Below are 27256 nucleotides of genomic sequence, written 5' to 3' on the forward strand. Positions count from 1 at the left end.
AACCTCCTGTGAGGAATAAAAGTCTATCAGGAGGCCTCCTCAATCCAGGCGCCTGACCTGGTGGATGAAGCTGAATGGAACTGAGGCCCCTACATGGAAAGAGATTACTTTTCCAAGAAGGAGGAGAATAAGGGAGAACCGTTCTCCCTTCCAAGGAAAAGAAAGGAGGAGGTCAACATGGCTTTTCACTCACAGGAAATGAGTTTATACAGGAGGTTGTATGTGATGCTGCTGATGTGATGAGGAAGTAGGGAGGCCACATGCTCAAATTTATAGCCCAGTTCATTAAGAAAAGTGCGCGACCCATTCTGCACGGTGGTGGAATGAGGAACGAAGATCGCCAAAAAAATAACTTGAAAAGAAACCCCAAGAACTTTGTTAAGTGTCTTATAAAATCACCACTCATCTAGACACTTGGACGTGGAAAGCTGTGCAGCCACTGAGTGACTGATTTCAAGTGAGACGTTATGGTCTTTAAAAGAAGGGGCGATTCTGTCTATTTCCACGGTAACCCCATTCCCCAGGAGCACACAGTGGGCACTCCGTAAAGACAGCATGAGCAATGGTTGTTTCCAATTCAGCAACCATGTACTTACTTTGTGTTTGGCTTTGTATCAGGAGCTAAAGATATAACGACACAGCCTCTGACCTTAAAACCTCGTGCTCATGGGGAGAAAGAAGAAACAAGCCGTCTCACCTCAGTTGATGGCACTTCCTCCCCTCGTTGCTCAGGTCCAAACCCTGAAGCCCCCCTCTTTCTCTCACAGGTGACATTCAGTCCTGCAAGCCAAGAGCGAACCTCTACGCGCCAGATCAACAAACCACGATGCCTCTGGCTTCACAAGATACCCAGAGTTCTACCACGCGCCACACCTCTGCTGCCTCACTTGGGGTCAAGCCACCAGCGCCTCCTGGATTATTGCAGTAATTTCCCAACCAGCCTTTCTGCTTCTGCCCCCTACCCTCCCCTGCCACCTGTTCTCAACATAACAGCCAGAGTGCTCATTTGAAAAATAAATCCATATATAAAAGCCTAAGCGACCAAACGATTGAGTGATCAGTTGCTATGATGTGCACCGACCACCGGGAGGCAGATGCTCAACGCAGGAGCTGCCCTCCCCCTGACTGGCCGCCCCCCCCACCCCCCTCAGCCCCAATCGCTGGCCAGGCTGAGGGACCCCACTGGGCACAAATTCGTGCACCGGGCCTCTAATATGATTATATCATGCTATTCCTGGGCTCAAAACACCATAGTACCCCATGTCTCAGTATAATCCTTGCAATGGTTACATGGCCCTTTGTGATCTAGTCCTGACACCTGTTGAACCTCCTCTAGGACTCTCCTCTGTACTCACTCAGCTCCAGCCGCAGTGGCCTCCTTCTGCTCTCGGAGCAATCTAGACATGCTCCTCCTCTAGGGTTTTGCACTGTCTGTTCCCTCTGCTGGGAATGCTCTTCCGCCAGGTGTGTTGTTATCTCTGCTACATTTCAAATATCTCAACGCCACTGCTCCCAGCTCACCCTCAGGATCCCAGTTTCCCTCATGCTGCTCTGGTTTCTAATCGCTCATATCCTCCTCTAACAGTATATTATTTGCTCATTTTTACGTTATTGTCTATCTACCCCAGCCATTTTTAACCTGTATGCCACAAGAATTTTTAAAACAGGCAATGCCATTTAGTCAAGGGCACTGACCTCTTTTCCCTCAGATCATCAAATTTTAAAAAAATGACAATAACCAACACAACAATACCCGTTTGGTGTGAATGAATCAAAATTATACCTTTTTTTTGGTCAGATTGGCAAAAAATATATTTTTTGGTGTGCCACAGAATTTTAGTGATTAGTTTATATATGTCATGAAATGAAAAAGGTTGAAAAATCACTGATCTGCTCCTACTAAAAAGTAAATTCCAAGAAAAAGGAGATTCCTATTTTAAATTTTTTGTTTGTTTTTGCTATTGTGCCTAGCACACATTATTGAATGGTTAATTAAATGAAGGACACACACACAGAAAATGCTATAATGGAGTCATGTCTAAATGTTATAGTTGATGAGCCTGCTTGACTAAAGGGTCACTGTCTATCTTAGGAAGGATTTCATGCAGACATTCCAAAATATAGATTCAACTAAGACTCATGTACTAGCTCAATATGGCGAGTGTTTGGAGGCAGCCTCTCACAGCGGCTGTATTCAGGTGGATAAACAGTTCCCGTCTGGACAGTGTAGGAGAAAGCCCATTAGCACACTCATTTCCTTTAACCTGACGGCCAACAGGACTTCCCGATCTCCCCAGATCTGAGTGCGGTGTCGGCATTCTGCCTCTCACGGGCAGGGGTATGGTGGTGCCAGGTGACCAGCCGAATCCTCTCAGTCATGACCCCTCTCCCATGCCCTTCTTTTAATTAAAAATGGTTGGCAAATTTCCTCATCACTTACTGCAGTTTTTGGAATGAGATAAATTGGAGTGGGACTCGGCTGAGCACACTGTTGAAAGTGAACACAAGGTTGTCGGGGTGCTGTGCTTTCAATATAAGGAATAGGTATGAGCTAATCACATGCCTGCGTATGGGAAGAGAAGGATGAAGAATCGGTAAAGTAACCAGACGGGCCTAGTCATGACACAAGAAAAATATTGCCACTATAGAACCTTTTGGAATGACCAGCTGTAAGCAAATATTGAGTAGTCCACTCTTGGTTAGAGTCGAGAACATTAACATTGAGTCAGGTAATACCTCTAATAAAACCTTTGTAAGTCAGTTACCCACAGGACAGATTTTTTGAAAAAGACTCAAAGCAATGATTTTATGCTAAACTTACAAGACAAGTACTTTCAAAATTTGATTTAGGGCGCAGGCCAGTGTGGCTTAGTTGGTTGGAGCATCGTCCCAAACACCAAAAGGTGGTGGTTTGATCCTCCATCAGGGCACATACCTAGGTTTCGGGTTTGAGCCCCAGTAGGGATACATACAGGAGGCAACCGATTGATGTTTCTCTCTCTCTCTCACTTCCTCTCTCTCTCTCTCAAATCAAATCGATTAAAAAATGCTTTAAAAATTTTGATTTAGGGCCTTTCTATTTTCTAAGATCCAGAGTAAATCCCTCAATATTGACTGATATAACTACATGAATCTTACATCAATACTCTGAGAGTCTATATATGTGGGAGAAATCAAATAAGTGAATTTCAAGACCAACTTCTTTTGTGAAAATACTTGACACCGGAAAGCTCTCCGCGTGGAACGCAGGAAGGGAAGTGTCCACCAACTGCTCCAGAAAACAAGAATTCCTGCCCGTGGCAGGGGCACCCATCTCACCTAAGTAGTTATCGTCCTCCAGTTTTCCTGAGTTACTCTTCTGCTGCACATAGATGCTGGTAGCACCCACTGGAATTCGGACCACAAGATTATAACCTGAAAAGAATTGGGCAGAAGTTCAGTGTTCCACAGCATGGCTCATCTCTCTAAGCCTGGAATAAAATACGGGCAACAAAGGAATACACTATAACTCTCACTCATTAGGTGCCTTATAGCCAGGTGGGTAACGTACCTTCACAAGACTGATTTTACGCTCGACATTATTACTTCTTACATATTACACAAGGTGAGCAATTTGTTAAATGGTGACCATTTTCCTTCTCGTGGGAGTTAGAAACAGAGTCTTACCGTAATGTACTGCTAGTGTCCAGTTTCCTTCCACTGTTCTGCATGAAGAATTATTGCCACCGCACACCCCGCACTTATCTCTCCGGGCTTTCGAGTTCAAAACGTGATCGCATCCAGCTTGCTTTTAAAAAGAAAACATTTGAAATAAGTGGTAATTATTATAAAGATGATAAAACAACAAGTAATGTGCTTCTTTGCATGCTGGACATTCAAAATGACAAGAAAATTAAGTCAAACTTGCTATGGGAAACGTGGTCGAGGCCAGCAGCCCAGGGCACCCCGAGCCTGTCGGATGTGCAGATGCTCGAGCACCCTCAGATCTGCCGACTCGGGGAGATGTCCTGGCATGTTAACAAACTCCTGAGGTGTTGCACCTACAGATTCGAGTTTGAGGAGCACTAGCCCACAAATAAATTGAGTAAATGAAAAGCCCACTTGGGATTGGGAAATGGAGCAGTGAGGACTGTATCCAATTAAAGAGCTCACATCCAATCTTGAAGGGGCAGTGCTGCCCACTGCGGCCACCGCCGCCAGCCACGCCCACCGGTGCCCAGTGCTGACATCTCCCAATTGTCCAAGAGAGAAGCTGGAGCATGTATTTGGCGTGAAACCGCCTGTTTAAGTATTGCCGATGAGTGCAGGCCAGCGATGGCTGCAGACCCGTTTGAGGCCTGAGGCTCCCAATGGCCTCCCGAATGTCTTTAGGTCTCAATGCAAAGCAGCAGTGTAGCCTGAGCTCTGAGGACACCAGCAGCAACCCGGAGACCAGGGGGGCGGCGCGCACATTCCTGCCCATCTGGTTCCTTTGTAGGAGCCAGTCTTCAGGGAGGAACTCCAGCGCTGCCACAAAATACGCTGACAAGGAGGACCTGCACTGTCAGCCGTGAGCAGGGCGTGGGGGGTGCCCTCAGGGGTTCTTGCAGTTGAATCCTCCGATTAGGAATCCAATCTGCCAGTGACCACGAGCAAGGAACACACAGGTCATCTCTTAGCCTGGCTGTGCTAGGGATGATCTGTGACTGGTGAGCACAGTGAAATGGGATCGGCCCCTGAGAAATCACTGCTCTGATGCTTTACCATCGGCCAGAAGTGTCTCAATTTCCCTTTAGAGAGTAAATGACAGGCGTGCTTCAGGTAGAAGCTATCCTGCTTAAAATCAGAAAGACGAATCTGAGTGAGGCCAGCCCTTCCTCACCAGACCACCCTGGCGCAGAACTAGTCAATCTAGAAACTGCTGCCAGGGAGCATTTGGGTTTAACCTTAAGCACTGAGGTTACGGTGAAGGAGTGTGTGGGGAAACTGTTGCAAGACACCTTCACAAGGAAGTTCTGTGCAGGCCCCCGAGGGACTGAGAATATCAAGAAAAATCCACGGCGGCAGGTTCAGGGGTGTTGATGCTGCTCTGGGGACCCCACTTGGACAACCACTGCCCGGAGGCAGTGCACAGGTATTAGCAGCTGCTACTCCGTCAAGAAAGCCACAGACCACAGCCTGGCAGCAAGACAACAGTGACGGAAACACCAGCGGGGACTTACCCGGCACAGGCCTTGGACACAGATATCGCTGGTGTCCTGGCTGCACGGGGTCCCGTCCACCACTCTGTCCTTGAGCTGGTAGTAGGCTGTGCTCGTGGCCACCCTGCAGAACAGCTTGCACCGGTCCTTCAACAAAACTAGAGGAGACACGCCGTGAGTGCAGCGTGCCTCGTGCCGGGACGCCCTGGGCCCCCGGGACGCCCTGGGCCCCCGGACCACCCCACCGCGCACTCACTTCCGCTGTACTTGGGCACCCAGCGCACGGTCGGACTGATCCCGTTGATGTTGAAGTGCTTCCCGTCAAACTGAGCACACTGCTCCTCTCGGAAGTCGAGCTTCTGCTTGGGACACGGCTCCGTGTTGCAGGACCTAAATTTCATCCTGCGCCCTGTACAGTACTTTCCACCGTATTTGGGCCTGAGCAAAGGGAAAGAACACACGTTGTTTTATAAGGTATTTCCCTCGCCCGTGGCTTCTGGTCTTCTAGGGAAGGACATTTGAAGTGGCCGGTGACAGGGAACAGGGCCAGGGCTCTGAAGTCTGCGTTTGCACTCTGCCTTCAACACCCTTAACCGTCTAACCTTGGACAAGTCACTTAACCTTGAGCCTCAGTCTTCCCATCTGTAAAATGGAAAGGTGCTATTTGATAAGGCTGTTTTAAGTGTATAACTTAAAGTATAAAATTTGAAGACTGGAATCGATTAGCCCATTTTCTCGCCTTTCTCCCAGTCAGTTAGTCCTTAGATTTCAAAAAGGCAAAAGGTGAAAGGTACAGATGAGTAGTTAGAATGCTCCCTGTCTGCCTCTCCTACTGATAGTCTCCTGGGAAACCATCCTAAACCTTTGCATCCCACCCCCATTCATGCCCTCCATCCTCTCTTCCCACCAATAACCATTGTATCTGTTTGTTTCACAAATAAGATGGAATAAAGGGAATGAATGTGCTGTATTTCCACTAACTTAGTAGAAGCGGGAGAGCACACTGGCTTCATTGCCTTTTGTACGGCAAGAGTATGGAGTCTGGCTTGCAAAGCATCATAGTGCAAATTTAACCTCTGCACGCAACCCGTGCATGTACTTTCCAGATGTGACCCGGAGAGTAAATTATACAACACGTCTTCCAGCAGTCAGCAGCTTGCCAAGTTCATCATGGAAACTGGAAGATCAGAGTCCTAGGCAGTCTGGCTCACCCACCCGGGGCTGGTACAGCTCAGATTTCTCTGCCACCCTAGGACACCTCTCTCACCTTCCCGCCTCTCTTCTGCGGAATGAATCTTTCAGAGTGATTTGGACCCTAAGAAGTATTTTTGTTTTGTTTTGTTAAACCAGGCCCTGGAGGAATGGGAAATGTCTCCAAGCCCAGAGAGGCAGCCCAGAGGAGCAGGTAAGAGTTGGATCTGGGCTCCGCTCTTGGCCCCATCCTCACCAAGTGACCATAGACAACCGTTTTAGTCTCCCTGCACTTCAGTTCTCTCCTTCTCTAACGTCTGCGCACAGTGGAAGCCTGGAAGGTTAACTACTGTGAGGTGCATGTGAGCACTCCCAACCTAACCAATCCAGGTCAGCAGTTTGCGTGTTTGAAAGGCAAATCCGAGCAACAACGTGGCTTGCATCCCGAGGCAGGATGCGGTGCTCCTGCAGCGTGCCCGCGCCTCCGGCAGGGCCACCTGGCCGGGACACTGTCATTAATGTGGTCCCTCGATCAGAGATTGTGGAGTTAGGTAAGAGCGTGGGCTTTGCAGTTACAGCTGAGCATTTCTGTGTAAGTCCCCTGGCCTCTCTGAGCTCTGTCCTGCACATGTAAAGCTTATTATGAATAGTTACCATGAAGAAGACTGCATCTAGATATGTGAAATGACACATAACCCAGCAGTATCTGTCTGATTGTTTTCCCATTAAACACAGTTAAATCCATAAGCTTTTAATCTGCACTGTACATTTGACTAGCCAAACGCACGCATGCTTTGCCCAAGAGAAAGGCAGAGGTACTTAAATACCATGCAAGAGGAGGTTCAGAGAAGTTAAGGACTTTGCCCAAGGTCACACAGCCAATAGGAGAGCAGTAGAGGTCACGTTTCCCAGGTTCTTGCTCTGTGCTCTTTCTGCTACATTATCTGGAGCTATGGCCCGGAATCTTTTCTTTTTCTCTTTTGATGCCACTTAGAGATACAGTCTCGGTTTCCTGGATACCAAGCTCTTCTCTCAATACGAAGGCACCCAAGTCTCATATATACAATGTCAGGTTATGCATGAATAATAGCTCAGGCCCACATAGCTGTGCAGGTGAAGCTTGTTTTAAATGTGCTTCAAGGAAGAGCCCCTTCACCTTTCCCTCATATTGAAATGATCTTTGTGCATCGTTTTAAATGCCCCAACTAACTCTGGTGGATGGATCATTTGTTGCCTGAAAATAATTCACATCTCTTTCTCTTTGAAAATACATTTAAAAGTTGATTTTTTTTGGTGGTGGTGGTGGGGGGTTCTGTTACCTAATGAGTCTTAGCTGACTCTTGCAACTGACCAAATGCAGCAGTTCTTTGGGCTGCAAAGAGTTAATACTTGTAAGTGGCTTTCCTGCAGATGGTGACACCTTCCACCTTTGCCTGCTTTGACCACTATCAAATGGCAAATCGCATTTAGTGATTTATTTTTATAAATGACATTTTAAAAAATATATTTTTATTGATTTTGGAAAGGAAGGGAGAGGGAGAAAGAGATAGAAACATCTATGATGAGAGAAAATTGTTGATTGGCTGCCTCCTGCACACCCCAAACTGGGGATAGAGCCTGCAAACCAGGCATATGCCCTGACTGGGAATCGAACCGTGATCTGGTTCATAGGTCAATGCTCAACCATTGAGACATGCTGGCCGGGCTATAAATGACATTTTTATGAACAACTCATAGAAAACACTCTATGTGAGAGGCCATGTTTCTGAGGTTATCAAGTTGGACCCTACTGAGGGTTTGAATCCCAGCCCTGCCTCTTATTGAGAGAGCAATCTTAGGCAAGGCGCTGCATCTCTAAGCCTGCTCCCCTCCTGTAACAGGGAGATGATGCTACTGCCTGCTTCATCGGCTCAGGGAGAGTCAACTGGGTGAATCCATTCAAAGCACTTGAGCGAGGCCCGCTACACGATAAATGCTGAGCTATTACAAGGGTCTATGAACGACAGCATATGGGCTAAAATCTGGCCTATGACCTGTTTTTTTACATAGCCAGCGAGAAAATAATGTGTGTGTTTTTTACATTTTAGAATAGTTAAAAAAAATTTTTAAAAATAGAGATACATAAAAAGTAGGTGAAATTAAAATTTCAGTGTTCATAAATAAAGTTTTATTGGAACACAGCCACTAAGATCCTCAAAGTCTAAAATACTTATGAAATTTTACAGAAAAAGTATTCGTTTATGGAAAGAGTGTGCTGGCCCCGAGCTATTCTTTTGAGTGTGCAGGGACACACTCTGAGGTGGGCAGTGGCATTCTGGTGTCTGAAACTGTGAGAAATGGGCTCAGAAATGTTAAGCATTCTGTCAAGGTCACATGCCAGTTAAGTGAGATGTGCTGGCCGAGACCAACCCCGTCCCCCTGACCTTTCACTCATCATCTGGCCTCACTGCTAGGCCTCTTCTCTTGAAACAGGACTCTTCATATCAAAACTCGTCCTCTGATCTTATTTGCTTTTTATAATAAAGGCAGATTATATTTGATTAATAAACATAAATTTGCCCTTTTGAAATATATGGCTTATCTTATATTCCAGCCAATGCGATCTCAGACTGCCTTGCATGTATTGTTTAATGGGGAAGGCTTTAGCCAACTTAACTTACCTTTCAGCCTGGAAAATTTCATTTTACACTTTAGTAATTTAGCCGGGTAGGCGTATTTTTTCCATGTAGGAAAATACTGAAAATTATAGGAAATGCAACTTGAAAAAATATTAACCACATTTTCCAACCATTAAAATCCTTTAAAAATATAGCATGTCAAATAGGGATGAAAAGGACTTAAGGAAATTGTTAGATTGATTACTATGAAAGTAACTATACTCAGCACAGCCATGCTGAATCTTCCCTTCCAGCACATATTACATAACCACGCTTACTCATACATAACAAAGAAAATTTGCAATGCCAAAGATGAAGGCATTTGACAAGGATCATCACAGGTGCATTCTACCATCAAAGGGAGCCAACCTTTAATCTGCAAATGGCTTTAAACAGAAATCTTGACTTCTATGTTTACTTATAAAGAGTTAGGGCAGGCAGATTAGGGTCAGCACAAGGCAGAAATTTCTAAGAATACAACAGCAGCCCCCGAAGCTAGTGTATTTCCTAAGTTTTGAGGGTTTTAAGGAGTTAAATGACCAACTGCAGAGGATGCTGAAAAGCTATTCGGGGATTTGATGGGACGAGCCAGGAAGCAGCACTCGTCATCACTGACGATCCTGCCAAGTGGGGCAGTCTCTGGGACTGCAGCCTCTGGGACTGGATACTAACTCATTAGTCAATGGCCCTCCCACAGTAGCTAATTCTGGACATTTTAAAATAAGTTCATCCAACTCAGTGTCTCAAAGAGCTTTGCTGCAGTTCTGTTACAGCCAAATGAGAGACTGATTTTCGTAGACAAAACAGACATATATGTCTACTCTCTTGTATGTAAGATTTCATCAGCAGTTGCTATGGTGAAAGCCTAAATAAGAAATATCCTGTTCACTATCTTGTCTTTTCTTAAATCAATGAGTTTATTGTTATTAAATTTAACCTACCTTCGAATTTAAAAGCAAAAAAGAAGCACTAGAAGAGGGAAATACTCTGCCGTTCCTAAAGAACTGGCTTGATTTTTTACTTTGATGGACGTTAACAATTTTATAAACCGTTTCTTCCAGTCACCAGGAAGCTCAGGGCCAAACTGAGAGCCCGAAATAAAAAGTGCTGGCCACTGGCCTGACCATGCCTCTTCTGGTTCCATTGCTGGTCTTGTTCTGACACTCTAAGTTAGAATCTGCTTGTTATGATTTAAAATTTTGCCCTATTACATATTTCTCATAGATTGGGTGACCATATAATTAATTGTCCAATCCAGGGCACTTTGATAGAAAAAAAGGGAGCTACTGAACTTCTCCAGGACAAGAGATGCCAATGGGAACCAGAACAAATGCTCCTTTTACCTGTAGAACTTGGGTCAAATATGGAATTAAGAACAATCAATAAAGCATTTAAAGACAAAATATTAGGGCCCCATTGTCATGACAGCAAACCTGGACCACCGTATACAACCTGAGGCCACGAATTTTGGACTAAAATTAGAAACATAGGGTTTATACAGCTTTCTCATGGGTGTGGCACAACCCATGTGCATAGCAAGGCCACTTTTCTTTTTCAGCTTTTATACTTTCCAGGAAAAAAAATCCTCATTCAGCGTAATGTGTCTGGATGCTAAATAAATGCATTCTTGAATCACATGGATACTGTGAAAAATTAAAAACAATCCAGTGCTCTTAATAGAGACAACCTTGAATTCTGAAGTTGGAGCTTGACATTGAACTCTGGCACTGAAGAAAGGGGGTTCCCCGGTGGGGGACTGCCCCCCTCAGACTGAGGATCAGGGCAGCAACCGCTTCCATGGTCCCTAATGAACCATCCGCTCTGCCAATGTCTCTGTAACAAGCTTTTAACTGAGTTTTGGATCTGATTTCGAGTTTCTGTGGCCCCTTCTCTGGTCAAACTGACTCGCTGGTCCACTGGGACCTCGCTTCAGAGGCAGTGTCCTTCCTCAGCCCCGGGCATTGTAATGAGGTGGTGGCCGTGTGGCCACTGGGCCAGGGGGACTGCATCCGTGTAGAACCCCTGGGAGCAAACAGCAAGAACAAGGGCCTCTCACTGCTGACCTCAGTGATTGGCCCCTAACTTCTGAATGTGAGGATCTTCGCTTCACTCTGAAGCTCAAGACCCTTTCCTGTGGGGCCCTTCCCGCAGGTGACTGTCTGGCCCAGGCCATTATGCAGAGATTCATCTCTCTCTCCCTTCCACAGCACTTCTAGAACTGCCCTGATGCTTAAAAAAAAGAGAAAAAACAAACATTTCTTTTGAATACAATATTCTTGAGTTAAAACTTCAAAAGTGTCACTATTTGCAATATCCATACCCTCATGATAATATAGCTTACTATAATAATAATTTGGCTCACTGTAACCACCCACTAGTTTTTACTTTTTTAAAAATTCATATTTGCTCTTGGCTTTAAATGTTTTATTTTAAAATTTCAACAGAGCAAATAGCTACATACTTGATTTAAAAAAGCAAGTTGCAGAACACTATCTAGTGTGATCTTGATTTTGTATGATGCTTATTTCATACAATACATAAAATTTTGGGGGGCAGTTATTTCTTGTGGGGGTAACTGGGGGTTAGAAATAACAATGATAGGAATTTTTATATCATATACTTTTGTATTTACATTTTTTAAAGCATGTACTATTTTATACCATTACTTAAAAAATACTACATATGGGCAAATCTAATGTTTATTAGCTTATGTACATAGCTATAGTGTTAGTTTTATAAACCAGAGTCTGTATCTCATCGCTCTATAGTTGTTTTCTATAGAGACTACTAATATGTGGATGTGAACTCAATGTTGGGCTGTGAACAAGAATATATTAAAATTAATTGATCATCATCTGTGATTTGTGCTACAGAGTATTTGCAGGACTTGCAACAGTGACCTACAGCTATTTGTTTTTTGGTTCACACAACTCAGATTTTTCTTGTAAAAAATCTGGAAGCTTGGTCAATAGCAGGCCCTTTTCCTGCCAATCAGCACGTAGTCTACACCCCTCTGCAACACAACCCTATTGTACTGAGCCAGCCCACTCTGCTACTTCACCTGCCTGCTTCTCTCTGCAGCCCACCTGCTCTCCCGAGTGCAGGCTGTTAAAACTAAATGAGTACAGCTGGGCGAATCATTTTACATTACCCCAAAGCAGCTGGCTCTTGAAAAATGGTTGTTGCTTTCTACAGCTAGAAACTATGCCGAATCTGTGAAGACTTCTTGGTGTCCCCACCTATATAGGTTCAGTGGTAATAATATCCTGTATTGTTTTCTATTCCTTTAAATTTGATATACCTTCTAGCCACACAAAATCGGATGTCATTCCTCACAACGAAGAGAGCAATTTTCAAAACCTGCTGCTTAATAGCCTCCCCGGCAAACACAGGATAACCCATGCCAGAATAGGTGCTGAGAAAACCCCACTGCCTTTATTTGGCCATGCAAGTCCTAACAAGGCCGGGCTGGTCACACGAGGGTTATCCCGAAGAGCAGGACACTCCCACGCTGTAAACGGTCAGGTTGTCTCACCTGTGAAACAACCAAATTGATTCAAAAGTAATTCCTGGCTTGGGGTTCCAGATCCATTGGGATCTGCCGATGCTCCTTGGGGGTCTGGGTACCCTTCCCAGCATCTGAGAAGCTCACTGGAAAGGGTGCATTTCTCTATAATCTGGATGCAAATGGCCAGTTTATTTGTTTCCGCAGGAAAAATTTATCTGTTTACTTTAGTAGCGTGCAAGCTCTGGGGGGCAGTGAGCTATGCCTGCCTGTCAGAGTTGTTAAACACAAATGCATCTACTGTTGGGTAGAGAAAACTTTTAATAATAAAGGAGCATTGGAGGAAATAATAAACATTCGTTTTGGCAGCCCCAGAAGTCCACCCACTCTCTTAATTTGGAGAGAGCTCTTCGCCTGCCCCCAGCTAAACGATTCCCTTCAGGCGTTTTTCGCTCCTGCTACCCCGGCAGTGACAGGGAGGAGTTCTGGACTTACGCTGGTCTGTTGCACTCCCGGACAGCGCTGCGGACGCCCCCTCCACACGTTCTGGAGCAGGTTCCAAACGGAGTCCAACTTCCCCAGGATCCATCAATCGCGGGGGCCTCCATTTCTTTGGGAACACAAAATCCAAACTTGCAGTGCTGTATTTAATAAGGGAACAATGAGGGAGAGCTCGGTGCTGAGACATTGCAGGACCCGCTGTCCTTCCAATACACCCTGTTCTAACTGACTTCCAGGTGCCGGTGGGAAAGGCTGCAGTGCCATCAGCTATGTGAGTGATGGACCCTGTAGGGCTTTTAATCTCCAACTTATTGATTTTAGGCTGAGTCTTCATTTACAACTGGCTTGAATAAAGCTGGCCAACGAGTGGTCGGCTCCAGGCTGGTCAGGGTGGCCAGCTTCGAGGTGCTCAGTGAGTCAACGTGGAGAAATAAGGAGTGGAAATGGACACTGGCTGTAGCCAGAGCCAAAACGAGTTACTGGATTTGCAGAGCAAGTCTCCAATAACAAGGCCCAGAGATGCTGCGAGCCTGTTAAAATACAATGCTTTACTGCTTCCCATGGATTTGAAAACCCATTTTTTAATGAAACAGGAAAGAAAAAAGGCTAGTTCCAGGATTCCTATATAATCACTCCACAAGGCACGAGGACACACTAAAGCCAAATGGACTCATTACAGACAGCCCTGAGCTTTTTTGCTTTTTCGTTACTAATGGTTTCACATTCTCCAGCCCCGAGCAGGAAGGGGGCCATGGTGTTTACAACAAAACAAAACAAAACACAAAAGTCCTCAGCAGGACAAGGGAGGCCAAGAAACCATCTCATGCCTCTGCCATGGCCGGCGTGAGGCCTGACACAAAGCCGAGGCCACCGAGCAGGGGACAAAGGGAGAGTGGCAGCCCAGGCGGCAGGAGGGTGATGCCCTGCAGCTCACGCAGGTCTCCAGGCAGAGCGAGTGCAACTTATCCACAGGGAGGCACAGGTCTGGAGCCAGGAAGGCCAGGGGGAGGGGGTGGGGGGGGGGCGGGAGGAGGGGTGGGCGTGGGTTCATATTTGGGGAAAGTGAGCAAAAAGAGGCAGGTGAAGGTCCCAGTCTGAATGGCTGGTCCCAGGAAAGACTTGGTGAACGAGTGTAATTAAACTGTCTATTCTGCTGCGTCTTCTCCCTCGTAAGTAACTTCTCCGAGTATCTGAGGACTCGTCCCTTTCCCTGGGCTATTTGGCTGAGACCTAAAAGGTTCTGCCTCCAAAGAATCCTGGGCAACTCGGTACCCAAGACATGTGGGCAGAGGCAGAGGTGCCCACAACACCCCTGAAGCCACTTCCCATGCGCCTCTACCCTGGTCTTGAACATTCTGGGCACACACGCACTAGGGATAAATGACAGCGGCAGCTGTCTAGGCAGCGGTCGCCAACTGGTGGCCCGTGAGGTCCGAAAGGCTGGCAACCGCGGGTCTAGAGCGCCACTCCCCAAGGAGAATGCGACTTGAGTCACATCTTTAAGCCAGACTAACAGTTCCTAGAAGCCGCATTAAAACAAAAAGAAAATGGGAATTAATTTTAATATCTCTTATTTAGCTCAAAATATCGGAAACATTATTATTTCTATATGTATAATCAACACAAAATTGTAAATGAGTTTTTAAATCCTTTTGTCCATCTAGGTCTCAACACCTGGCATGTTTTTCCACTTAAGCACATCTCGGTTCAGACTGACATTTCAAATGCTCACCAGCCGCACATGGCTAGTGGCTGCCATTCTGGACAGCACAGGGACAGGTGTACAGCAAAAGTCTAGTTTCCACTAACAGCGCTGTGCCCTTCGGGGAGTCACTGAACTCCGCTTCCACAGATGAAAAGCGACCAAAGTTGTCTTGGAGTGTAACAGGGGACAGTGCATCTAAGCACCCACTACACAGCTGAGCACATAGGGACCAGACTTAGAGTTAGCAAAAAAAATGGCAAACATTTGCACTTAATATTTGGCAGGCCCTGTGCTAAGCATTATTAACTTACTTAACATCCATATTAACTTACTTAACTCTCACAGCACACGACAAAGTAGTACTGTTAATTACCCCCATTTCTACAGAAAAGCAAGGGAAGGAACAAAGGGGTTTAGGCAAAACCTCAGTAAGAGGCAGAGCCTAACCATTAGACCATCTGACTCGAGTGCACCCCTAGCTGTGACACATGCTTCCTGTCTCTCCATTGTGAGCGAATGGGGCCATTCTGACATCTAAATAAAGACTGAAATTTAAAATAAAAGCAAATTAATGGTTTGGTAAATCTAAGTTGTCTACTTGATATCCACTCTCCCTTTCATCCTTGGTACAGACTCTGTATATCCCCCGATTCTTAAACAGATAAGAGTGGTCAAAGAGATGTTAGCAGGATTCACTGGGTGAGATTCTGGGAAGGTTCTTTGCCCCTTTGTTCCTTGTCCTTTGGCTTCATTCTGCCTGGAACTCAGACTTGATGGCTGGAGTTGCAGCAGCTATTTTGTGACTTTGAAGATGAAGACCATTTGCATGTGATAGTGGAGTAGAAAGAAATCAGGAGCCTGGGTCTCTGATGATTTGGGGGAGCTGCCACAACAGCTCCATAACCTGTTTCAATGTGGACTCGTTTTTTTTTTGTGTCAGAAAAAAAAAAAGATGCAGTTTGCTTACACTACTATAATTGGGTCTGACCTGGACAAAATTTCTAATCAATATATAATTGAGGTCATAGCTATTGCCCAAATTCAGCCTTCCAGTCTTGGTGCCAGATACACAGTTTATAAATTCCACAAAGTAAGGAAAAAGTTCCTATGACGATTCATGGAGTTTAATAATAAGAAATTGCCTGGATATATATATTTTTTTCTCTTTTTGACACTGTTTGCAGTCTGTTGCTCTCTCTATTCTATAGACGCTACTTCCATAGAAGAACAAACAATAAACTTCAGAGCAAAATGCCAGAGTGCTACCATTCAGCACTGCACGCAAATGTCCTAGCATGGTCCCTTTAAAAAAGTAAGCTTCTAATTGAACACTGGTCTACAAAGGAAACACGTCTTACTGATATGACCACAGACAGGAATTCAGAGGAGAGGAAGAGCCTCAGAGGAGCAGGGGACTGCCTCAGGTGACAGAGGCTGGGAATCGTGGCTGTTTGGCAAATATGTACCAAGATAGTCTATTTTTCCAGGCAAAGCTGACAAACAATAATTACATATTGGAAGAGCCCTTACATCATAACAAATCATTAAGTGGCTGGTAGAACCCCAGCCAAAATATAGTCAGCTTTTCCTAAAAGTGTCCAGATCCATTTAAATGATATGCTACCTAAATAATCGCCAAGTCGCTTCAAAAAAAAAAAAAAAAAAAAAAAAAAAAAAGAGGTTGGAAAAGGGACTTGGGGATCAATTTTGTGCCAAGGAGGCTTAAAACAGAAGTTTCAAACCTGGGACTCACAAACAGGGCTTAAATAAAAATGTTAATGGACTTAACAAGAGAATGGGGAAAATAAAGAGACAGAGATGTTCATCACAATAACATTTGTCAGCAGCTCGGGAGAGCTCCCTGCAGAGGGAGCAGGGCGGGATGAAGAGAAAGGAAAAAAATGAACCCCTCCGCCAAGGGAGGCTGAATTTGCTAGAGGAAAGTGTATGGTTTTACTGCCAATTCTATAAAAACAAAATGAAGAACACACAGAATTTCTATGCCAACATCTCTGGCATTTGTAAAATGCATAAATACTCTCCAGGCAAATAAACACACATATATCCCCAGTTCTTTAGTAAAAGCTACTAGACTCGGACACTTTTCCCCACTTTCCTAAAACACAACTAGAAAGGTCCCCATCATTTTCTCTGCAGAGTTGCTGCCCAGAACGTGTTCTGAATCTGCCCTTGGAATGCCCTGAAGTCCCTCATTCTTGCTGAACTGGAGCACACGTTGAAAAAGCCTTCTGAAAGACCTTCCCCATTTCCCATCCCTCAGGCATAAGATTACCCTGCAGCCCCTTATCATCTGCGTCTGCTACAAAAACAGAAGATTGGAAAAGGACACAACAGACATCCTCCCACGTTCTGTGTTCCAGGACTGAGTGGGATACCATGTCACTACATGGCACTTGGCAGCCTGTTCATGACAACTTACTAAATGTAATTCACTGAGTCATATTATTGAGAATCCTTCTTTGTTAGAGTTTCTTAAAGCAATAGCATGTGTCAGAAATGGACATATTGGGTGGGTACATCAGATTGACTAAGAACCACAACACAATGCTAGTGATTTTTCTGAGATTAAACAGGTTCGATGTAAGTAACGTAGTTGACTGGCTCTAAGTCAAGCCCACTCACCAAGTCATCAACAGGGTATCATGTCTACTGGCATCTCCCACCAACTGGTGGCAGCTGTCAGGGCCACTGTGTTTAGGACTCTGAGGCCTCTTCATTTCATAACGATGAGTGAATTCCTAAAGGCTGCCATGAAAACCCAAGAACCTATTCCCCACTCAAAGCTATGACCCTCTGGCCATCAACACATTGAGTTAAATGTCCCACGAAAAGTGCAAAATTCGCTTTGACCGAGGAGATATATTTCTTTTTAAGCTAATACAAGGTACAAAGGTGGCTGTACCTATGTCTGCATGTAGCTTTGGTGAGGTTGTCATTGGGGAAAGGTGTATACTTAATTGCTGAAGTCCTAGCCATTAAGAAGTGATAAGTTGAACTGATTCAGTCACCAAGACAAGTAAAAAATCACCTTCATCGTAATTTTGTATTGAACTTTGTGTTTTTCAAATAATGCTCATGCCCTCCAGCTTAGGTAACTATTACCGCCTGAGAGATGAGCGAAGAAACCACTAGTCCTCCTGTTTGACCAATAGAAACTGAAGCTCAGTTACGGCCCCTTCAGATCAAACAGAGGCGGGAGTTCCGGAGGGCAGGGGCTCAGGTGTCAGGGACTCTGTCCTGAATGAACTGTGAGATCTTGGGCAAGCCGCTTCTTTTTCTGTTCCCTATCTATAAAATTGGGGAAAAGAGAATTCCGTTCCGACATCTCTTTAGGAACCCTTCCATGGAAATTGGTGCTATTGATTCCATAAGGAAAAGTGGAGGGAAAAAAATGTGAGATGAGAATAAAATATTAAAAGCGAGCAAAGTAGACAATGGGAAGAAGAGAGAAGACAGGAAAAATATATGTAAGAAAGACAAAGGACTCAGAATATAACCCAGGAGTTGCATCATTGCTGAGTGAAATCCATTTTCCATATGGATTAAAAAAATCAGGGTTTATATGGGTTAGAAAACACTTTCTAACCAAATTTTTGGGTGATGATGATATCACTAATATAGTTACTTTTTTTTTTTTCTGAGATGGATACCAGGTGAAGCAAGTTGCATTAATCATGCTCCTAGATGCATGGGACACTGTTATCATCGGGCCATGCACGTAGCATATTTTGTGTGGTTACTAACAAGTAGGAACCAACCGAGAATTCGGACTTGGATATATCCTAGGTCACATCATCACTTCTTAAAGGGACAAAGGTTGGGAAAAGCCTGGCATCCCAGTAGTGAACACAGTAAGTTTACTGTATTTCTCCGTTTCTTTGGTTTTAAGATGTTTCAGCATATATGAGTAGAATTCCATTGCCACCTCCAAAAGAGACAGAAAGAAGAAAAAGAAAGATTACCTCACATTAAATGTACCTATACATTAAAAAGCACACTGGGGTTTCAGAAATATCAAAATGAGGAAAAGTATGTCTTAAAATGGAGGCAATAGTTATAGCCACGTGCACTGGACCAATATTAAGCAACAATTTTAAGTTTTCACCATTTTCAACAGTAAAACGGAACCTCTTGCCTCAAAAAAGTATTCTGCATGCTAAAACACGCTGCACTAACAGCCAACGGCGGCGACCGGCCCTGCAGCCGAAACCTTGCCCATTTCTGCCCCAAGACAGAAGGCAGGGCTGGGGCATTACTTGCCTTTCCAGGCGCACACTCGGTGCCATCAGCCCAGGGCGTGTGCTGAGTCTGGCAGCCTTTGCTGTTTATATCCGCTCCGTCCGCGTTACTGCACCAGAGTCGTCGGCACTGCATCTGCTATTTCAGTGACATGACAATCAGAGACGACATGATTAGATGACAGCAAACAAGGCCAGCATTACTCAGTTAATGTTTTGCCAATGTTACAGCATCGGTTGAAAAGGGGTTTGATTTCTTGGTATGATAAGTGATCACATATTCCGAGGGACACAGAGGCCAGCCCCTGAGACACATGTCTACTGCTGGCAGGATGTGAGATGGTGTGAAAAGGGGGCTTCCGTGCATCCAGTGTGACTGGAGATCAGGTGTTGGGATTAGCTGTGATTTCAGTTTAGGTTTGGCCTGACCGCAAAACTAGTGCTTTCCTCTGGTAGGCTACATAATTCCACAGTCATCGGATGACTCCTTTCTAGGGTGTCAGGAATTATCAGAGGGAAAAAGGGACAAACTATTGTGAACATTTCAGACTTACAAAAAGTGCAAACAGCCATATAATGGATAGCCATGGACTCACCACCCAACTAAAGAAAGAAAACCTCACAGGCCCAGCTGAAGGCCTGGTACATCCCTCCTCAGTCCCAATCCCTTCATCTTCTCCCAGAGATGACCACTGTCCTGAGTGGTGGCCATCATTTCTTCGCTCCGGTTGCTTTGACCCCAAATGTATGGTATACATTTCAACTTGAAACAAACAATAGCATTCAGTATTTCAGGATATGCTCATAGGCCTCGCAACTTGCTTTCCCCCTCTACACACGCGCACAGTATGTTTTAGATTTACACAAGTTGATATATTTAGCCCTATTTTGGGACATACATTTTAAAGAACTTTTTCCTGATTATTACACTAAACCATGCTCATAATAGAGACATTTAGAAAGTACTAAAATGTCATTTTATTTTATATTAATCCTCACCCGAAAATGTTTTTCATTGATTTTTTTAGAGAGAGTAGAAGGGAGGGAGACATGGGGGGGGGGGGGGAGACACATCAATGTGAGAGAGACACATTGGTTGCCTCCCACACACACCCCAACTGGGGCCGGGGATTGAACCTATAACCCAGGTACATGTCCTCGACCAAGATTGAACCCAAGACTCTTTAGTGCATGGGACGATGCTCTAACCACTTAGCGACACCACCCAGGGCTAATAATTTATTTATTAAAAAAGTAGAAGAGCCTCAAACTACTCAGTCTTTCCTGTAGTTTCTTGGCTTTTACAGTTGAAAACATGCTCTACAAAATAATTACTTATCCTGTTATTTTAACTTAAAAGATATCAGGATCATGTTTCCAAGTGTAGTTAATTTTTAATTGTTGTATAGTATTGCACTAACTAGAGACACCATAATTGGCTCAACATTTCTATTATTGGGCATTTGGATTACTCCTAAAGTTTACTATCGTGAATAACACAGAAATGAATATAATCATGGATAGATTTTACTCAAAATATCTTATTATGTATTTCCATGGAATCACTGTACTTCCCAATTCACCATGCTATTTCTGAAATTTCTCCCAGCAAAACGAACAAAGACATATACCCAGTGAGATAAAATGGGGCACCCCAAAGAAGCACAGTTCAGCTCCTCTGAAATCTGAGGGCCACTGGATCATATCATTGGTCCACATGTCCACAACACATACATCAAAATGCCATACACCCACCAGCTGAGCTACCACCAGAAATGATTTCACAGGAACAGCTTTGATGAGTTTAAACAGGGAAACAGGTTTGTCTCATGCATTACTTTTACTGAATCTAGAAGAACTCCTCTAATAAAGGTCAACTAGACAGGTCAATGGGCACGAGAAGAGACGAGGAGAGAGAAGGGCCTAGCTCGGCCATCACCAGCTCTGCACCCTGTCCTCTGTGAGCATCTCCTGTTGGACTGTCCCAAGAGGGAAATGGGAAAGTGCGGAGAAAGCACCATTTACCAGTGAACACTGTGACTACTTATCACCTTCGTCATTTCTACTTCCATTAAGAGTCAATGGACCATTCTCAACTTTTCCATGGGTGGTTTATATTAGGGTGAAAATATAATGGAAAACTACGAATAAAAAGAAGTCCAGAATCAACCCCCAAACACTTACCATATATGGGCACAGCTGATAACCTTGTCCAAAAATCAATTCACATTGTTTATTCACATTGTAAAGGAGGCCTGGCAGTTGGTAAGGCAAACTGTAGGCTCTGTATCCAGGTTCGTTAAGCAAACACTCGCCGTAACCAGTGCTATGGAAAGCAAAAATACAGATGGTGAGTGTGGTGGGTGACTCATGGCTTGTCAACACCTCCAGTTGAAAGGGGAGGCCATCTGCCATTGTAATGGTAGGGCGGACAGTTCCTTTTTTTTAATTTTAAAAATATATTTTTATTGATGTCAAAGAAGAAGGGAGAGGGAGAGAGAGACAGAAGTATCAATAATGAGAGAGAATCATTGCCCAGCTACCTCCTGCACGCTCCACACTGAGGATTGAGCCTGCAACCCGGGCATGTGCCCTTGACTGGAATCCAATCTGGGACCCTTCAGTCCACAGGTTGCCGCTCTATCCACTGAGCCAAACCGGCTAGCGCAGGACAGTTCCTTTCTTAAATCTGTTTTATTCTTTTTACCCAGGGTTAAATCTAGAAGCTGAAGTTATATATTTTGGTGTATACTTGTTTATACTCTGATTGGCTATGCATACAGCCCAGCTAGTAGGAAAGATGTATCTGTTATAGCATTCATCACATTGCAGGGCAATTATCTTTTTGTTTTTAATTTTGTTACAATCTTTTCCAAAAGACTGTAAGTTCTTAGCAGCAAAGATCTTGTCTTTTTCATCTTACATAACAACCGATGTTTAGTAAATGTTTGTTGAATAGATGAGTGAGTTGATTAACAACTTTCTTGAGAAACACCTTAGGCCACCTGATTAAGAGGAAAACCAGCAGCCCTCCAGGCCTTTTGACTTTTCTACAAACACTTCTGGAAAATTCACACCCAGTGAGTTCTGACTAATAAAGCCCTCTCGTTCCTGTGGTTGCAGAAATATACACCCAATGACCTCTGGACAATCACTTAACCTTTCGTACTTCTGGGAGAGAAAAGTAATAAGTCTATGACACAGGGATATTGTACAATGTAATTGGATCTTTGAGCACCCTGGCAGGAAGCTTAAAAAACAAAACAAGAAAAGAGAGGAGAGAAAGGAGAGAGAGGAGAGAGAGCTCGGTCCTCCATTCAACAGGAAGTTGTGCTGCAATTGTCATCCACCAGATAACTTCTTTGGAATTGCCTCACTATCCTACCCCTCTTCAAGCCAAAATGACGAAGTGAAAGCCCATAAATATTTGTGGACTTTCTTCATCATATAATCACATTCATGGTCCCTCCCCCAGGATCGGAACAGATTTTCTAACTTTACCAGGAATAAAGCAACATTTACACATTCTCTGTAAGGTTCAATTTTCCTTTTAGCTCAGTCTGTAATCTTCTGAACTCTGGCAAAGACATGAACTGCACAGATGGCAGAGTATTTTTTTTTTCCTCCTCCAAGGAATGTCAACAAAAAAACAACTAAAAAAAAAAAAATGCTTAGCTCTACATTTTCCCCCCCATAATTAGATTACTACACGAAGGCCAGATACCAGAAGTCTGTGCTACAAGAAAGTTCAAGTCTTACTCTAAAAATTCAGTGATGTATTTTCGACTACACTTTGACCACTTCCAGGGCATGGTGTAAATGTTCAATGTTGGAGCCATGACCTGCTGGGGACTCTTGGCTCCGTCTTCTTTGCACTTATTGCTGTCGTCATGAGGCATATTAAACCTAAGGCCAACGAGACAAGGATGAGAATGTCAATAGATACCAAGGGATCAAGCTGTTATCATTGATTTCAAGAATGCACCTGTCCAAAAACATTTTTATTAACTGATGAGAAGCATTTGTCATTCCAGAAACATCAGTTGTATGATCAACATACCATTCTCAGCTCGATAACTACCCATTGGCCAACAAGCTCAGAGGGCTGTCCTGTCTGCATGACTTTCCCCAATCACAAATTTAATGCATATGAATAATTTAGCATGTAGGGAGGAATTTACTTCACTAGCTCATCTTGAAAGTGGAAATCAGAGAGTTAGAAGTGTGTAGACTTGCTTCATATAAAAGCAGAAGCTGGGATAAAAGTCTGTGAGGTCCAGTCCATTGATTTCTCATGTGTTTGGTTTTCTTTTTCTTTCAAAAATGTGGGTCCCATGCCTGGCCAGCATGGCTCAGTGGTTGAGTGTAGACCTATGAACCAGGGGGTCATGGTTCAATTCCCGGTCAGGGCACATGTCTGGGTTGTGGGCTCCATCCCTAGTGCGGGGCGTGCAGGAGGCAGCCGATCAATGTTTCTCTCTCATTATTGATGTTTCTAACTCTCTTTCCCTCTCCCTTCTTCTCTGATATCAATAAATATATATTAAAAAACATTTGGGTCCACAATAATTACCAGATGGAATAACTGCCTAATGGGCCTAATGGAAATTGTAGGATGGAAAAACTCAAACTGTCTTGTTTGAACTTAAAAGGAGTTCTTAATGCTTACAAGTCCATTTTCTTAAAAGAATGACTGCCCAGGTTTCTAGTTTCTACTACCTGTACCACCAAAGCCAACCCAAGCCAAGCATCCAAATCGACTTTAGCTGTTGAGTTCTCTGTTGTGCAAAGGGGCTGGTGTTTACTCCCCACCCCCCACCAGAGCTTGACTAAATCCACTCTATTTCATCACGTAATCAGAAAACTTCTTTTCATTCAAATATCAGGCACATTTGCTCAAAGCAGGGGCTAGGTAATAATACATATTCATTAAGCACTTACTAACCAATAATAACCAAAACTTTTTTTTTTTTTTGCATTCACAACACACAGGACAGTGTGTTAAATGTGTCAGATGCTTTTTTTCACTTAATTACCTATTTGACCCAATGAATAATACAATTACTATCCATGTTTTACAGGTAAGGAAACTGAGTTGTAGAGGTTTAATTACTTGATTGAGGTCGTAAGGCTACTAAGATGGGGGAACTGGGATTGGAATCTGCTTTAGTCTGGTTCTAAAAGCTCTTGTTTGGGAGTATATACAAACGATAGTCCCTCTTGTTAGATGAGTTGTGATGATTTGTCAGGAATATTGTGGAAAGGTTTCTATATCCAGAAGACACTGAATTACCTCCCCATCTTCCTCTTCCACTCTGTGTCTATGGACATTCTGGTGCAAGAGGGGAGGGGCTGTTTGTGAGGCATCCAATGACACTCAACAGATACAAGAGCAATTGCTCTCTCCCCCCCCCCCCCCCCCCCCGCCCCGAATGGCTGTGTTGGGATTTTTATCATCAGAAACACCTTAACATGTAATTGTTAAAAGGTTCAGTAGAAAATCTGTGATTTTCACTTTCCTTCACTGTGAGTAAACCTAACTTCATGAGACAAAGCATCAAAATAAAAAGAATTCATTAAAGGGTTAGGAATATACTTTTCGTTTAACTAATAACTCACCTCATCCACCAGATTTCATATTTCATTTTCTGATACTTTTGAGAAGGGGTATATATGTATTCTGCCCACTTCACAGGCAGGGAAACAGCATACAATTTCAAGTCAAGCAGAATGTGGAACCATTCAGTCCAGAACTTGGTCTCTGGCTCCCAAACGACCTCTGCCTGAAAGCAGGTACCCCAGCGTAGTACCGCCAGGTCAGGCCCAGAGGAACAACAACCCCTACCTGTGCGACTGGTGAGGACTAAAGGGCATCATGGAAGTGAAAGCCCCTCTAACTATGCCGCCGACTTGGGTTTTGTGCAGGGAAGATGTTTGTTAACTATGCATTGAATTTTCTCAACAGCTGAAAATAATTTAGTTTTTGCTACTCAAAATTCTCACTTTCCTCAAAATGTCAATGTTATACACAGTCTAAAAGAAGTTTATAAGCTCTTGTTGGAAGGAAATTAATAATATTTCTTCAAATGGTACACTTTTCTTAGCCATATGTTGGGGAGAAATGTTAGTCTGCTAATGGAAATTTTCCACCCTTTGAATGCCTTCCTATTTGTAACTTTTCCTATTCCATTCCCTAGGAAAGGAACAGCAGCCCTGTTGAAATGCCACCTAGTCTTCACAGTTAAATCTACCCTCCTACCTACACTTCCAAAGAAATGTATTACATTTTATGTAAAATAAACAAATATTCCTAAAATATTCTGTTAAAACAGATTTGGGAAAACCAAGTTAAACAAAATCAACACTTTACTATAGAACTTGTCAGAGCCTTTATTTTGTACCATTTAGCCTTGTGACTCCAACCAGGGACAGACTAGACAAACATTTTTTAAACTCACATGACTGCTAAACTGATAAGAACAGATACTACACTTGATCTTAGCCACAAGGCTGAGAAGCGACCTGGAGAGTATGCGAAATACGCCAGTCAGAGAAAGGCGAATGCCATATGATCTCACTTATATGTGGAATCTAATGAACAAAATAAACAAAATAGAAACAGACTCATGGATACAGAGAACAAACCGACTGACAGCTGTCAGAGGGAGTGAGGGGGTGGGAGACTGGGTGAAAAAGGTAAAGGGATTAAGCAAAAAACAACCACCACAACTCTTAGACACAGACAATAGTATGGTGATTACCAGAGGGAAAGAAGGGTGTAGGGGAGGTAGAAGAGGGTACAGGGGAGATAAAGGGCGATGGAAGAAGACTTGACTGGGTGGTGAACACACAGTACAATATACAGGTGATGTATTATGGAATTGTACACTTAAAACCTAAATGTCACCCAAAAAAATTCAGTAAAAAAAGAAAAATTTTAAATCACTTTTACAAAACTCATTTTTCTCCCTGTAATAGCATGGATGGACCTAGAGCAGTGGTTCTCAACCTTCCTAATGCCGCGACCCTTTAATACAGTTCCTCATGTTGTAGTGACCCCCAATTTCATTGTTACAAATTGAACATAATTAAAGCATAGTGATGAATCACAAAAACAATATGTAATTATATATGTGTTTTCCGATCGTCATAGGCAACCCCTGTGAAAGGGTCATTCGACCCCCAAAGGGGTTGTGACCCACAGGTTGAGAACCGCTAACCTAGAGGGTATTATGCTAAGTGAAATAAGTGCGACAGAGAAAGACTTCGCTTATATGTGGAATCTAATGAACAAATAAACACACAAACAAAATAGAGACAGGTACAGAGAACAGACTGACAACTGTTAGAGGGGAAGGGGTGGGGCTGGGGAAAAAGGTGAAGGGATTAAGAAGTACCGATGGGTGGTTACAGAACAGTCACAGGGATGTAAAGTTCGGCACAGGGAACAGAGTCACTAATATCATGATCACTAGTATGTGATAACTAGCATGTGATAACTAGTCTGGGGCCAGGTGGGCACTTGAAGTGGCAGGGAGACCACTCTGGAAAGTACACACTTTTCTAACCACTTTGCTGTACACCTGAAGCTAACATAGCATAACCCTGAATGTCAACTGTAATTGAAAAATAAAGAATATCAGACTACAAAACTTTTGTTTTCACCGACCATTCTTTTGGAAATGGTGTTCAAATTCCTGTGCTTTGGGAAACACTGGGGGGATCAGTAGTTTTCAAAATGAGTTCCAATAAATCCTCGAATTTCATGACAGCATTTGAGAAACCAAAAGGACAGAGAGCAAGCTGACTAATGGGACTCTGGCCACCACAGCTGCTTAACGAAAGCCAAGTTTTTGTGCGCTATCAATACTGGGTATCTGATCACATTTCCTTTAGAGGAAAGAAAAGGGGTATGCTCTTAAAATATGCTTGAAAGGTGCTAGTTTTGAAATATACCCATTCTATGTTGAACTGAAGTGGAGAGATACCTATCTACCTGCCTTGCTTTAGCCTAGCACCGCACACTGCACAGAGGTGCCTTCGGAAGCCTGGTGGATGATCGAGCTTGCTTAACAGATGATTTCAGTTATGAAGTTAACATCTGACATGAAAATTGATATGCAACTCCATTAGTGACATCTGAGAAAATGATTTCAAAAAGATGTAAGTAATTTAATTATTACTTATGGAAAGAAAATGATGCAGCTCAAATAGCAGAATAGTTTCTAGCAAATTTACACTATTTTGCCACATGTTCT

At 43.6% G+C, this 27256-nt stretch overlaps 1 protein-coding gene and 1 non-coding gene across 2 annotated transcripts in view; both read right to left on the minus strand.

Annotated features, from left to right (window-relative positions):
* ADAMTS9 (ADAM metallopeptidase with thrombospondin type 1 motif 9) overlaps positions 1 to 27256 on the minus strand; it is a 156177-nt gene that overhangs the window by 95161 nt on the left and 33760 nt on the right. Inside the window, exons 9-16 of the mRNA XM_070390944.1 lie at positions 22758 to 22904; positions 21183 to 21324; positions 19021 to 19137; positions 13029 to 13174; positions 5437 to 5618; positions 5202 to 5338; positions 3667 to 3787; positions 3319 to 3414 (exon numbers count right to left, since the gene is read on the minus strand). Of these exons, the coding sequence (XP_070247045.1) occupies positions 3319 to 3414; positions 3667 to 3787; positions 5202 to 5338; positions 5437 to 5618; positions 13029 to 13174; positions 19021 to 19137; positions 21183 to 21324; positions 22758 to 22904 (1088 nt within the window). The remainder of the gene's footprint in view (positions 1 to 3318; positions 3415 to 3666; positions 3788 to 5201; positions 5339 to 5436; positions 5619 to 13028; positions 13175 to 19020; positions 19138 to 21182; positions 21325 to 22757; positions 22905 to 27256) is intronic.
* On the minus strand, positions 25326 to 25520 carry LOC138992824 (U2 spliceosomal RNA). The gene has a single exon (XR_011468156.1). It is a non-coding gene; the product is annotated as a U2 spliceosomal RNA (small nuclear RNA).

Source organism: Myotis yumanensis, unplaced genomic scaffold (genome assembly GCF_028538775.1).
Source record: "Myotis yumanensis isolate MYYU_CA2020_CCGP unplaced genomic scaffold, mMyoYum1.0.hap1 SCAF_14, whole genome shotgun sequence".
Taxonomy (NCBI): Eukaryota; Metazoa; Chordata; class Mammalia; order Chiroptera; family Vespertilionidae; genus Myotis; species Myotis yumanensis.